Genomic DNA, 15,147 nt, shown 5'->3' with positions numbered 1-15,147 from the left:
TCCTCACAGAAAGTTCTGCTTTATTTTTAGTAATATCCTGGCTCCTGGTATTGTATTTGTGCACATAATCCCTTCACAATAATGCTTCGTGCTCTGGTGGCACCTTCCCTCCAAGGAACTCAAAGGCCTTTACAAACATTAATTGGTTCTCACAGCACCCCCGTGAGATAGGTGAGTGTTCCACTGCAATTGGTATATTACTATCCACATTTCGTGATTTTGCCAAAATTCTTCCCAGTGTGCTTTCTAATGGAATTCACCTGGAGTCCACCGGGGCTGGCCAGTTAAGACCATGGTAAAGAACGAACCTTGTTAAAAGGAAACACGAAAGAAAGATGTGAACTGTGGCGTACACAAAGCTTGGTGGTCACCACCTCCACCGACCTTCCAGGGAAGGGGAGAGGAGGGAAGGCATGCGGACCTTCTCTTCCCTGAGACCAGAGGAGAAGCCTGATTCGGGGCGGCAATGACAGACAATTTCTGCCCAGAACGTTGAACGAATTCCCGTGGTTCTGAGCTGTGATTCCTGTGATTCCGGGGCTGATGGGCCCTGTGATGATAAACTCTAACCTGCCCAAAGGGGTGAAAAGTACAAATTACCCCAGCAGACACTGGAAAAATCCTTACTGTTCTTTGGGTTGGTACAGCCTGGCTCTGTGCTAAAACTTCACTGTAATGTTTTCTCAGGAACACCAACTTTTTGGGAGAAAACCTACCAAAAATCGCAAGATTTTCCAAAAGTGTGGGCCTTTGTGAACAAAATGTTTAAAAATGTGTGTTAATATTACTATATCTATTTGAATGATTCCACCAACTCCTAGATTTTACTAGATATTTTATTACTAAAATGGGAGCGACATGGAGGAATAAAGGGGTGAATTGTTAAAGGTGAACGCAGGAGACAAAAGACCAGATTTCTCTCTTGACAGAACCTCAGAAAGGTTAGTAGGAGCAGTTGAAATGGCAAACTGTTGTCCTTTAACTCTCAGCCAATAGGCTCTTTTGCATTCATTCAATCGCTCTCATCAAGTTTTCTGAAGAATTCCTCCTGAGAAGTTATACAGAGGGGGCAAGCACAGAAGGCCACGAAAAATTTTTTTTTTGTGGAAACATGCAAATTAGAAAAGATGTTATTTTTTAAAATGTGGCAGCGAAGCCAAAAAATTTTCTTCACTTACAGTGGAAATTGGGGAGAATACAGCAGTGAACAAAACAGAGAAAAACCCCTGCACACGTGAAGCAGTGGGGACCAGAGAAACAATAAACTAATACAAAGTAAAATAAAGAAGTAGCTTATGACATCCACTTGCCGCTAAACAAACTTAACACATTTAATCCAAAATCTGTGATAAATGAGTGTATATCATACATTCAGCTCAATCCAGTGTTACACTAAATCCTCCTTGGTTTAATATCCTTAAACTCTATACCCACAAACATTCTCCTAGTGCTGGCATCTCTGAGGAAAGGAAGAGGGCAAAGAAGCTGCTTTTGCAAATGTTGGACTCAACTGCTGCGGGAAGGAACTGCCACTGATGGGGTTAAACAAACAACTGTGCTCAGGTGATGTTCAGGAAACAGGCAGGGAGGACACAGGGAGCCCACAGGAAACAACAGAAAGGAACAAGTTCCATCGTCTACTCCAGCCTCGCAGTCTTCCTCTAGCGCCTCCTACTGGCACGGCTATTAGGGCATCAGCTGGCAATGAAGGAATGTGGTTACTTGAGTACCAGCCTCAGCACCACCAAGCAAAGTTTAGAAGGTTGAGTTTGGAGATGGCAGAAAAGAACTTAACTGACACACTTACTGTATTAAAATTTCTTTTGGAAAAAGCCACGTAAGTATGTAACATAGTGTAACCACCATTAACCTTTATTACTCCGTTGAGATAGTTTCCTCAAAGGTCATTCATGAACTACTAGGGACTAAATCCAATGATGTTCACTGAATTTGCTTCTCCTCACCGACCCTTTGTCTCTGCTTCTTGAAAGTGTCTTCTTTTTCCACTTATAAGGTATCCTTTTGAGCTCCCTATATTCTCTTCCTTTTCCTGTTCCCTTCATGGAGAGACTAGTCAAGGATCCATTTTACTGAACTCTAGGGCCTGTAAAGGTAATAGGCTCCTTTAAGACTGGAATATAATATTTCTGGAAACTTGATAATCTAAGAGCAGTTTTGAAACTTCCTGATGTTGTTTACTGTTGTTCTCAAGGTAGAAGAGAAGTTTACCTCTAGGGGAAAGATTTTGGTTTTAAAAAAAATCTTCATGTAAATTTTAGATATTCAAAAATTAAAACAAAAATCTTTCTAGAATGAAAATTTGGGGGGCCGTTGAGTTAGATGACTCTGCACCATAGATGACAGTGGCTTCCATGGTGGGCAGCATGGCAGAAATTACTCTGTGTCCTGACTGGGGCACACAGTGAAGGACACTGCAGTTAGTATGTGATAGGCTGGTTCTTTTGACAGGGTAGTAGAAAGAGATCATTTGCCCATGGAGGAACACAGGTACAGACTCTAGGAGCCCTGATATCCAATATGAAACTAAAATGTTTTCATCATTGTAATTGTTCTCTATTATCAGTTTTCTAAAACGTCACAGCCTAGCCTTAGCCTACGCACCGGGGGAGTTGAGGTAGGGTCGCTGTCTAAACCGGGGGGAAGAGATAGGGAAAGCAGCACTGAGCTGCAGGAGCCTGTTAGAAGCTAGCATCAGGGGCCCAGGGGTGGGGAGTAGCTCACAGCAGGGACAAGGTGGGCGGGGTGGGGGATGAGTGGGCAGCGGGGGGAACTGGTATTAAGCTACTGCCATTATGTCCTTAACAAACATTGAAGTCTATTAATGGGGGAGCCCCAGAAAGTATCTGAAGAGGCAAAATCAGTAGAATGGACTTTTGGTTATTGGAGGATGAAGGCTTAAAGACATAAATTGGGTACAAAAGAAAATGCGAACTTACTTTGTTGTAACAGCCAGTGAAGTCTGAGGCCATATCAGTTGCATCATAATCCCTCAGTGAATTATCTTGGGGTTTTTTACTCTACTTCCATGTATGCCTTCATTGGCTAGCACTCAAGGAATTAAGATGAACATTTGCTCTAGCTTCTGATATTTATTTATTTATTATTAGTTTTTACACACTTAAAAATATTTTTATTTCCAAGTTGTCCTGGATGAAGCACAGATGGGGATATCGATTTTACAACAAAATTAGAAAATCACTTTTGATATTTAATTATGTTACTGCCCATTGGTTTAGGATGACTATTTTTAGCACGCTAATGTTATCTTTCCTTTTTTAAAAAATGAGAAACGGATGTTGAATTCCATAAAACTGAGTGCATTGTTTTCTACTTTGATCTATTAATATGCTAAATTATTATCTGATTTTGAGTAATCATTTTTTAAAGTACTTCTTTTAAAGATTTTGATATGTAGCTAGTAAGGGGGGGTTGGCAGTATGCTAGTCATAGCAAGAATTCGGATTTCTTTTTCTTTATGCTCTGAAACAGTTTAAATAGCATAACAATGATCAGGTTGAAGATCTAAATGAATTTTTGCCTATAAAACCATATGTGCTTAAAATTTTTTGAGAGGTAGCTATATGGAAATGAACCATAAATTTTGATGTAAGTATTTTCATTATTATTTTCCACATATTCCACTATTTTGGTTTTGATTTCTTCTTTGATCAAAGAATTATTTCAAAATGAATTTTGAACTTCTGAGTAGTTGGTTTTTTTGTTATTGTTGTTTCTACATTTCTTATTTTCAGTTTTATTACATGGCGGTTATAGAGCACATTTTCAAGTTGGTCCAAATTGTACCTGACAGATAGCCTTTGAAATATTTAACATGCAGTTTATCTGTTCTCTAATTTCAGCATAGATGAGTTCTATTTTTCTTTCTTTTAATTTCCTTGGGTTTTGTTGTGTGTGTTGTGTGTGATACTTTAAACATCTTTCCAGGTACGTTTATCACTAAGTCTTGAAAGAAGAGTCTACACATTTCCCAATGATTTTGTGAACCATCAAAAACCTTGTAACTTTTTCTGCTTCAATTTGCTAGTGAATTCTGTTCCCCAAAAGAGACCCCCACCAAAGATACAGGCTACTGGGTTATATTTGACATAGACGTTAGGTAAAGTCTATCCATGCACACAGATGGTATAATGAAAACGGAAGGAAGGAAAGCAAATCAATTGGAGAACTAGAATTTCTACGTGAACCGTATTTGGAAACTCCTGCTAATTCAGTAAGTGCTTTGGTGTGTGCCCATCTTTAAAGGAAGGACTCAGAGAAACATGACAAAATGAACCAACACTCTAACAACCTCACATTCAGGAATTTAAGTAACAACAGGCCAGGGAAATCATTTTGTTCTATCTTTAGAGCAACTTTTCTATAGCCTTCCCCTGATTAAGATAAATTAAACATACACTCAGGTTTGGTTTTTCTATAAATTCAATAATTATTTTTCCAAAATGGAAAGCTATACATTATTATTATTTTTTTATATATATACATTATTTTTAAAACCTGTTTTACACATTAGAAATAACACAGAACTACATATTTTTCAAACTAAGTTAGGGTGTTCGGTATTAAGCTTATAAATAAAATTTCTTGGTCACAAAGAAGTAAAAGTTAGAAGCCATTCTTCTAAGTTTTGTTGTTAGAAGGAAACGTTAATTTCACTATTCAAACTAAAATCCCTTGGCACGCTGCAAAAAGCTTGTCAATGTGAATATCCCCAAACCCTGGAAAGAATCTGAACCAATGACAAACTTTTGACCAAATAGATGCCGAAATACCAAAAAGACAGGAAGCTAGGCATCTTCTTTCCTTGCTGAACTTGAACTTTCCGTGAATTATACTGTGTATTCAATCACAAACTATCCCAGATAATAGGATCATACACTATTTTTAAGTCCATAAACATGAGATTCTGGAATTAGAAGTCGAACCACCATAGAGATAAAGCCGGGCAAACTCTAATCAGCAACACCTGACCTGCTCTTTTTTGTGGCTCAGACCTTTACTGTTACTGTTGTAGAAAGGGCACAAACTTCAAATAAAGGACTATCATTGCCTTTTCAACGGTAATAATTAGCTACCTAAAGATATAAAAAATAATTGGTTTGGAACAGACTAAAGATGTAGTGCTCTAAAATCTTTTAAAGTTCTTAAATTCCAACTCTTTGCAGGATCACAGTGCCATGGAAACAGATGTCTGACTCCCAGATTTAATTTCTCCCACCCGCTGCAAGACATGTAGCACCTAAACACTAACTTTCACCAACAAATTTCTTCCAACTTCACAAGGAAAAATATTGTTTTTCTATTTCTTTAATTTTGTATCAGTTTGAGATGACGGATGTTTGCTAAGCTAATTGTGGTCATCATTTCATGATGTTAAGTCAGATCATTATGCTGTACACTTTAAACTTATACAGTGCTGTATGTCAATTATATCTCAATAAAACTGGAAATTAAAAAAAGCTAGTAGAGGGCTTCCCTGGTGGCGCAGTGGTTGAGAATCTGCCTGCCAATGCAGGGGACACGGGTTCGAGCCCTGGTCTGGGAAGATCCCACATGCCGCGGAGCAACTAGGCCCGTGAGCCACAATTACTGAGCCTGCGCGTCTGGAGCCTGTGCTCCGCAACAAGAGAGGCCACGATAGTAAGAGGCCCGCACACCGCGATGAAGAGTGGCCCCCACTTGCCACAACTAGAGAAAGCCCTCGCACAGAAACGAAGACCCACCCAACACAGCCATAAATAAATAAATAAATAAATACTTAAAAAATAAATAAAAATTAAAAAAAAAAAAAAAAAGCTAGTAGAAAACAAAAAAATTCTTTCAGCTTGTTTCCTGGGTCATAAAAGCCTGATCTCTTATTTACCTGCTTGCATTTTATTCCATCATACCCAGTACCCCTGATTTTCCAGACACATGGAATTGTGGGCATTGTGGATTGCACTGGAACGGGGTGAATAGGGTTGTGATGTTAGTTAGGACGCAGAACATGGCTATAGGTACATTTTGCCCTTGCACCATAACATGTCAGTTTAAAGTCATCTTTTAAAAATTGTCATAAAATACTTAGGTATACAAAAAGTATAGATTGTATTACAATCAACATCTGTATTCCCATCACTCAGCTTAAGATATGAAACATTTCAACTTCTCTCCCCTGAGGAAATTCCTTTCCAGTACTTGGTGTTTTATGTTTCCATTCATGTAGTCTTTTACTACATGTCCGCATAAACAACATATTATTTTGCATGTCTTAAACTTTAAATAAATATTGTTAAGTATCCTTCTGAAACATTCTTTTTGCTTTTGAGATTCCTCTGTTTTACACACAGCTTTTTTTTTTTTTTTTCTTTTTTTTAAACTGCCACGGGTACTGTATTGTATGAGTATTCCATAGAAATCCACTCTGTTACTGATGGATATTTAGATTGTTTCCAGTTTCTTACTACTTACAAATAATGGTGCTATGATTTTCTCATTCATTACTTTATTGAATAGCTTGCTCTGAGGTATACACTTGAAGGACTGTTGGGATTATAGGGTTTTCAACATTATTAGACATGCTAGTTGTTTTCCAAAGTGGCTGCACGAATTTATACTCTGCCAGCAGAGCGTGACGCTCCACCGCTCCATATCCTTTGGGATTATGAACTCTGTAAGCAGGGTTTTAGCTGCTGGAATCCTCTGTGGCCAGGGTGAGGATATATTCCTCCAAGTAGTGCAACTGTTGGTCACCCAAAGGATATTTCTAGCTTGGATTCTGTCTTCATGTTTATTTCTAGGTTTTGAGCTCTGTGTCAGAGTTTGTATGAATTCAAACCCTGAAGCCATGGTCGGGTGAGCCCATAGTCAATCCTCTTTTTCATTCCAAGGCACAGACCAAGTCAAGAGAAGTCCCTTGTGGTCTCCCTGGCCTGTAGGAGGATGTCTCGTCTGCCCTTACACTGAAGGTGTTGGTCTTTAAAGATCTGAACATTATGTACGAGGCTCAGTCTCAACTTCCAACATTGTATGGGCTGAAGGGTCTGAGTGGCCATTAACACCTAAACTCCTTGCTGATGAGGTGGCCATCCTCCTCCCCAGTGCCCAGCCCCAGCCCGAGAGCCTCAGTGTTGGTTCAAGCTTATTGTTCTGGTTTTTCGTTTATTGGCAACGGTATTTAATTTTCCTGTTTAGGCCTTTGGGGATAAGTTTTCCTCTTATTTTCTTGTGCCCCAGCACTTAGAGGGAAGTTACGGTCTCCTAATAACTAAAGGGATAATGGGAAGCACAAAAGTAACTTTGAGGTTCTATTTATTTCAATGTTAAGCCTTATTTTCTAAATCAAGAGAGTCCAACAGAACTTTCTGAGTGATGGAAATGTTCTACAATCTATTCTGTCCAATATGGCAGACACTTGTCACATGTGGCCTTTGAACATTTGAAATGTGGCTAACATGTCTGATGAACTATATTTTTAATATTATTTAATTTTAGTTAAAATCTCAAATAGCCATGTGACTAGTGACTATTTTATTTGACAGCACATTTATATATATATGTTTTTGGCCGCACCACATGGCTTGCGGGATCTTAGTTCCCAGACCAGGGATTGAAACCTTGGAAGTGGAAGCCCTTGGAAGTGAAAGCGTGGAGTCCTAACCACTGGATGGCCAGGGAATTCCCAGCACATTCCTAAATAGTACTAATATTCTTCGTCCCTTGGGTGGTTTTATGTACTAATAAACCAATGTAGTCTGGGTAAAAACACCTTGCAAATCTACTTTTTAAAAAAAATTATTTATTTTTGTTTATGATTTTTGCCTGTGTTGGGTCTTCATTGCTGCGCGCGGGCTTTCTCTAGTTGTGGCGAGCGGGGGCTACTCTTTGTTGTGGTGCGCGGGTTTCTCATTGTGGTGGCTTCTCTTGTTGTGGAGCACGGGCTCTAGAGCGCACGGGCTTCAGGAGATGCGGTGCGTGGGCTCAGTAGTTGTGGCTCGCAAGCTCTAGAGCGCAGGCTTCAGTGGTTGTGGCACACGGGCTTAGTTGCTCCATGGCATGTGGGATCTTCCCGGACCAGGGCTCGAACCCGTGTCCCCTGTATTGGCAGGCGGATTCTTAACCACTGTGCCACCAGGGAAGCCCGCAAATCTATTTCTGATAGTCAAAGGATGAAATAGCTGAGATGTGATTTCAGAATATCTACCACCACAAAACTGTACAGCCCTGTTATTTTGATAATCAGGTATTTCTCGCCTGACTTGTCTTTCTGGGAATTTTCAAAGATCTACAGTGACTGGGTTTAAGTACACATTCTTTTCATTGCCAGCTTCTGAACTGGAAGTCAACCAATCAGTTTCCAACAGCTTTTTCAAGGATATTTATGGAGTATTAAAGTGTCAAGAAATCTCAAGGATAAATAATTTGGAGCATAAATAGATATTTAGAATGCAACGTAAGACAATATGATTAAGAGTACAAGTTGGTTTTTCTTTGAACTGAAGAAGTTTATTGGTAACCTGGAAATGCATACAAGTTAAAACATGAATACCTCATATGGTTAATTTATAGCATTTTTATGAAAACAAGAAAAAGAAAAAATAAACACAAGTACTTCTAGGTCTGGACTGGGCTTATATTTCCAATTTTTTAAACTTTCAAAGGGCATTATAGTATGTGAAATAACTCTCAATTCTTTTCTAAATTGCCATAAGTACAGGTTAAGAAGGCTAAAGCGAAAATGTTAAGTCTGAATTATAATGAGAACAAATACGTATTTGGAAACAAGGTCACATAAGCCTAGCTGGTGCTTTAGCCATTTCATGGGCTGGCCTTCAAAATTAGAGGTTTGTAAATAATTTTCACCGTGCTTTCATCTACACGCATTTTCTATGTTCTTGTATAAAACTGATGCCCACAGTTTTGGTATTTGGAAATGCACTGAAATGGATTCTGGAGTAAGGAAAGCATTCCATGGGAGGAATGAACCAGGTCAAATAATGAAAAAGCTAAAAGTTTGCCTTTTAAAACTCAGCACACATTTCCGGATAAAACTGACTTAAACTCTTGTCCAGAGATTTTTCATGGATATTTTCATTGTTGCCATATGATTCAAAATGTCTATAAGAACTGAAGCCCCTCAATCTAGTCAACATACTTCAGACATTTTGCTTATTAAGGGCTATTCTGACACTCTTTAAAAAAGAAACAAGTTTTCTCTAGAAAGTATTTTTAGCAAAATGAATATGTATATTTTCTCAGAGCACATGCAGCCCACTCTTCTCTTGATAATCTTCATAGAAACGTCTCAATGATTCAGGAAGTCTGGGTGTCACGATGCTCAAGGCTCGAGTAAAGTGTTTTTTCGTAATGCTTTTGGCTTGAATGTCTTCTTCCAGAGCCAGAAGGCCTGCCTCTTTACATACGGCTATAATCTGAAACAATACAAACAAACAAAAACAAAAACAAAAACGAAAAAAAAAGGAGAGAGAAAACAATCAATACTGTTTTTTAGAAATGTTAACATTTGAAATATTCATCCGTGGTAACTTCTACAACTATAAGCCTATCCCTAAAATTTATCTTTGGGAGTCATTCCACTTGTCTTCAAAAGGATAAAAAGTAATCACCTTCATTTCAAAACAACATATTAAGTACTGAGATCCAGGAGCGGCAAAAAGATACATGTTATGGCGTTTGCTCTTAAGGAGCTTACAATTGTAAAGGTGGAGCGGACGTGCAGGGCGCAGCCCTCTAACACGGGACGACAAAGGATGTCTGTGGGGGGTGGGTGGACGGGGGAGAAGCCCAGCGATAAGGGGAGGGCCGCGGAAGGAGGCACTGATGGAGAGTGAGGGCCTGCACAGCAGCACACCTTGTCATAGCACAGAATTTCCACATTCCTTTCAACCTGTGATCTATTACCAACATGTAAAAGCATTTCTTTATGTGCATCTCCTTAATGAGTTCTTAAATCTTAGGAATATCAGATAGAGTTGTCTCCGTTTACTTTGGAGAGCTGCATTAGAACAGAGAAGTGAATTCTGTTTACTCAGCGAGGAAAGCTGGGAGAATTGAAAAGAATCTGGGGAGGCGGTGGAGTGGATGCAGAGGGAGGGAGGAGAGAGTGGGAGGTAGGAAAACGGAAGGGAGGAAGGTTCAAGTCTTGAATCCTGAAATGTGTTTTAAGCTCTCCGGACTTCAGACAGCGGAAGCGGGCTGATGCCAGTGTCATTCTAAAGACACATTACTGTGGTGAAAAGAGCTTGTGGGATGAAAAGAGATATTGTGATTTTCAGGGCAACAGGGAAAACAGTGATTGATATTGACTGCACCCTTATATCGGTAAATGAAAGGGCCAGCTGAAACACATTTGTCCAGCCATTCAGCATATTTTCTCTGTTTGTTCACTTACTGAAAAGAGTTCCTCTGCTTATGCTGGGCTAATGGCTGCCAAAGCAGTTTAGTAGCTCTTTAGGGGATTTAGCAGCATGTTTAGGGAGCTTTCAAAAAAACATGCATAGATTTAGATGGCTTTGTCAAATTACGACAATGTAACTGTTAGTTCTGGGCTTCATTAATGAGCACTGAAGTCGACTATAGTGGTTATGCATGTTAATGCTTTTCCAAAAAGAATGGCTACCAACTTGTTGAAGGAAAAAACAAAACTTCTAGGGATTAGTGAAACAACTTCATCACATATTCTGGTGCAAAAAGGGCTACTTGAAAATCAGATGTGATATTTAATAAGCACAATAAAAGCACATAAAACGCCCCCATGGTAAACTGGCTCTATTCTGTTCCAAAGGAACCTTGGGGACCTCCAGAAGGAGGTGAAGGGACCAAGTACGGAGAGCTCAATCCCCTCCTCCCCTCCATCTGAGCAGCACTTCTTTCATCTGTGCAAGAATCTGAAGCGATGGTTGCAAGGCTGAAAAGCAGGAAGAAGAGTCACTGCAAGAGGCACAGAGGACTGAATTTCCTGCTCGCTGGTGCAGTTCGAGCTGCTTCTCTGAGACAGTACAGGAAAGGTTTCCACTGTGTGGCTCCCCCCTCAGGCTAAGCCGAGTAGAGGTTACCAACACTGGGCCAATGCCATGTCTTGCACACTTCATACCTGACACTTCCCTCAGAGAATACCGGACCCAGCACATAATGACTACAAACATTTACTGAACACCTACCATGTGTGCTAGACAATTACTAATGACTTCACTAATTAACTGCTGTGGGACTTGTGCCCCCAGGTTTTGTACATGCAGTGGCCCCATCGCAGAGGTATGTGTGGAGCCTGATGGAAGCATGGCAAATGGAGTGGTGGTGAGCGGCGGGGGAGGGAGCTTGGGTTGGGTTGAGGAAAGAAGGGGAGGCGCAAGGCTGCTTGGAACCTCTCAAAATTCCTGGAATTTGGTTCATGTGGCCGGGTGGCTAATATTGCTGGCACATTTGAGAAAGTGAACCAACAGTCTAGTAAGGCTTCCTCTCTCAGTACACAGTAATCAAACTGGGAGAAGAAATGATTATACTCCTCTAATAACTGGAATCTCAGGTAGCCTAACATGTCAAGGTAGGGAAATGTAGGTAGTGGGAAGAGAGGTCACTGAGGCCTCGAAGGCCGTCCTTGGGGTCGGCTCCCCTGAGCAATTCCTCTTTGCAGATCAACCTTCCTTCCTTCATATCTGCATCTATAGATTTTTCTCTAAGCTATAAACTGCTCTTTGCCCTTAGCTTCTACGGCAGTGGCAGAGGGGGGCACTGGTGGAGGTCAGAGCAGTAACTGCCATTTGAAAGCTGGATGTTAGTAACTTGGGGCCTTCGGTATATGTTAACATTTCACAATAATTTGCCAACTATATTTAATACTGGCCTGACCCTTAATTAAAAATTTCTACAGAATTGTGAGGTATAGAAAACTTGGACAGAGTTTTGACTAAAGCACTAAGATGTGTTTGGATTACACAGAGATGACCTTTAGAATCTCTGGGAGACAATGACAAGGGAAACAGAGCAGCTGAATACTGGTACTCAAGCACCTCATATGAAGCTGTCTTCCCTTGTGTAGAAGGAGCCCAGCTGTTTGCAGTTCTAGGGTGGCTGAGGGCTGCCTGAATTCAACACTTGCTTCAATAAACCTTATCCTGTTTCTTTTTATTTACAAGGGATGCCCTGAAGAACCAGTCAATTAGGCAATCCTTTCTGCCACTTTTATTTTCCTATCATATTTGCTTAGCAATATACAACAAGTAATTGAGAGGAAATAGAACTCTACTCATAATTAACCCGTCACTCATCAATCAACATCCACTGAATGGCTACTCTGCGCAACAACTAGGTGAGGCCAGCTGGAGGGTCCAGAGATGTCCAAGACATAGTATTAAGAGGTACCACTAGCAAGGCAAAAGGAAAGTGCTTTGGTAGGGAAAGAAGGAAGAAATTATTGGTTCATAAACTGGAGTGGGAAAGACAGAATTTAGATATGCACACGGGAAAGGAAGGGGCATTCTGAGCAGAAGAAATAAAGTGAGCAAGGTGGGGAGAAAGAGACCAGGAATTACAAGGATCTAGCCTCAGTATCCAAAATGGAGGGGGAAAAAAAAGAAAAGAGTAATTCTGTCATGAAAATGTCACTAAAAATAACAATGATAGTTTTCAGAAGTCACGTGGGCCATAATGACAGTAAAGGCTAGCCAATGACAGTCATCTCTAATGCTCTAAACCCAAGTCACAAGCAGATGATGCGCTAGCAGCTGACAGAGCATAACTCCTAGAAGATCCTTTGTTTTTATTTTTTTCCCCATAAAAGGGCTTTTTAGTAGAAATTCCAAAAGGAAAAACATTAATCAGATTATTGGTTCTTCTCTCCTAACTCCAATAAGAAGACAGGCCCAGAAATGCAAGTATTCTTAGGAGATCCATTTCATGATGGCTGGTTTCTATTTACCCTGGGTCATTTATTTTGGCGTGAGTTCCAAGATACCATGCTTCCCAAGAAAAGTGCAGCTTTCCTGCTTGTTTTCATGGCCCATGCCAGCATTCCCCTTGACATATTACTGTCTTTTCAGAGGAAGAAGTATTTCATGATCAAATAGGTTTTAGGTAACACTGTATATACTCTGTCTCCCACAAAGCACAGTAGAATGCTAAAGATTTCTGTGAAGCCTAGCAATGATGATCCGCTTAACTTTTTTAACCTGATGTTTTTCCCACAGAACTTCTACCTGTCCTCTGTTTTTGGCAGAACACCTATAAATGGTTACCTTTAGGGCCACTGCTGACCTTCAGCACGCACTCTGGGAGGTGCTCACCCACACCAAGCAGCTCAGTCTAGGCACAATATGGCTCTTGCCTAGCTTATATCCTTTTATCTTTTGCTCTCACCTATTCCAGAATCGAGAGAAAAGGGAAAGGGCTGAGCAAGAGAGACTGGAGGAGGACCAGTCTGTTGAACGGGGTCAAAAGGCAGCAGCCACAGCACGCACTTGTGCCCTGGACCTGCACGTAGTCCATGCACATTTGTTGAATTGAATTGAACAGTTCCTTAACTATCCACAGATTTTCCCAAAGTGCATGTTATATACATATTTCTAACATTTGGCCAATATCCTGTAATATTTTTACTTAAGTTTCATATGACCTAGACTTTGTCAGTTACATTTAAGTTTTTGGAATGATAAACTCAGTAAGAAAAATTATTTAACACTGTGATATATGTTCATTTTAAGCAAATGTTTCGGTCTGGGGCACTACTTTGAATCTAGTTCTTTCCTTAGGAGCAACAGAAGTTTTAGCAAGAATACAAGTATGCCTGTTAGTTTGAGGGATGCTTCCTTAGGTATCAAAATTTGTTATACAGGGACAGGAAATTTTTTCCCGTGTTGTCATGGGGGAGAAAACTACACTTTAATTGAGAAAGATTCCCCCAAATTTACCAACAATTCCCCCAAATTTACCAACAATATTGGTTTACAGAACTGAAATGGAAGATTTGTTTAAAAAATTGTGCAAATCGTTATCTATTGTCTCACTTGATGAAAGTAATCTGGCATCAGCTAATTACTGAAGACTTTTCTGTATTAAGCTTGGAAAGGTGAGGTCTTTTCAGATAAATGTGCTAATACACCTCTCTATTTGGGAATGAATACTATGGAAGCTGAGAAGAAGGCCCTTCAGTTTAAACTAGGACCTTTCTCATTACTCCCTCTGAAGTCTGTAAGAAAGCTGAACGAGGGTATGTATATGTGTATCTGCATCTACAGTACATACAGGGGCCACACAGCTCATCCTTTTGCTGGCATCACTTCTGAGATCACATGGAGTCTGGGACTGTTTCAGTGATGGGGGAATTCAGATGAATTTTCCCCATGAGGCCCCCAGAAGAACCTCACTGAGGGGTGTAGATGAACATACAAATTTGAGTCACAGACTGTCTGGAATGTTTAACCCGTTTAGAAAGAAAACTCTTGGCACTTAGGCGCCTTAACATCTTTGGCAAAAAGGATTCTGGAGGCTTTCCCCTAATCCCTTCACCATCTTGTCTGTCCTCTTCCCCCAAAGGCTGCAGACTAGATCATTTAAATGAATTTTTAGCCAATTACCAGTTAGGTTGCTTTTGCCATTAGGCTGTAAAAGCAAAATGTCTTGGCTGGCTCTGTAAAGCCAGCGTGTGTTTACAGAATACACAGAGCGTGTATTCTGTGTTGTTTTAAAAAATATATATGTGCTTTGCTGAAAGGTGAAAACGTTATCTGTTTGGGGAAATGAGTAAACAAGACAAAAGACTAGCAGAGTGGGCCTAAGGTCTCACTCAGAGCGACTAAGACAGGCTGTGTTTCAGAGGCCATGACACCCATTTTTTGGTGCTAACGTCACAAATCCTCTTTCCATTCGTTCAGCAGTAATAATAGATCTATCAGATATCTGAAAAATAACAAAATAAGCAGGAAATCTCTATATGAAAGATTTAGGTATATTTGAGATGAGCTCCTAAAAGGTAAGAAAGGAAAAGATTTTTATGAAAATGTTTTGAAATCCTCAAAACAAAGTCACTGAGGAAAATAGTAATTGTTTTCAATTGCTGGAAAAAACGTAAGTCGGCAATATAAGCAAAGGGACATATGAGTATGAATTTTCATG

At 40.0% G+C, this 15,147-nt stretch overlaps 1 protein-coding gene across 5 annotated transcripts in view; it reads right to left on the bottom strand.

The window, feature by feature from the left end:
- Window positions 1-5,828: 5,828 nt before the first annotated feature.
- The window catches only part of AFG2A (AFG2 AAA ATPase homolog A), a 331,452-nt gene continuing 322,133 nt past the window's right edge, over window positions 5,829-15,147 (bottom strand). For 4 of the 5 annotated variants that reach the window (XM_082462783.1, XM_082462781.1, XM_082462782.1 and 1 more), the window contains one exon: window positions 5,829-9,449. In XM_082462783.1, the coding sequence (XP_082318909.1) occupies window positions 9,273-9,449 (177 nt within the window). In that variant the 3' untranslated portion in view covers window positions 5,829-9,272. The remainder of the gene's footprint in view (window positions 9,450-15,147) is intronic. The other variant, XR_014263917.1, reaches the window with a different exon arrangement.

The sequence above is a fragment of the Balaenoptera physalus genome, assembly GCF_965194825.1.
Source record: "Balaenoptera physalus genome assembly, chromosome: 5".
NCBI classification, from domain to species: domain Eukaryota; kingdom Metazoa; phylum Chordata; class Mammalia; order Artiodactyla; family Balaenopteridae; genus Balaenoptera; species Balaenoptera physalus.
The sequence above is the reverse complement of the archived record's forward strand: the minus strand, read 5'-3'. Positions and strand labels throughout refer to the sequence as shown.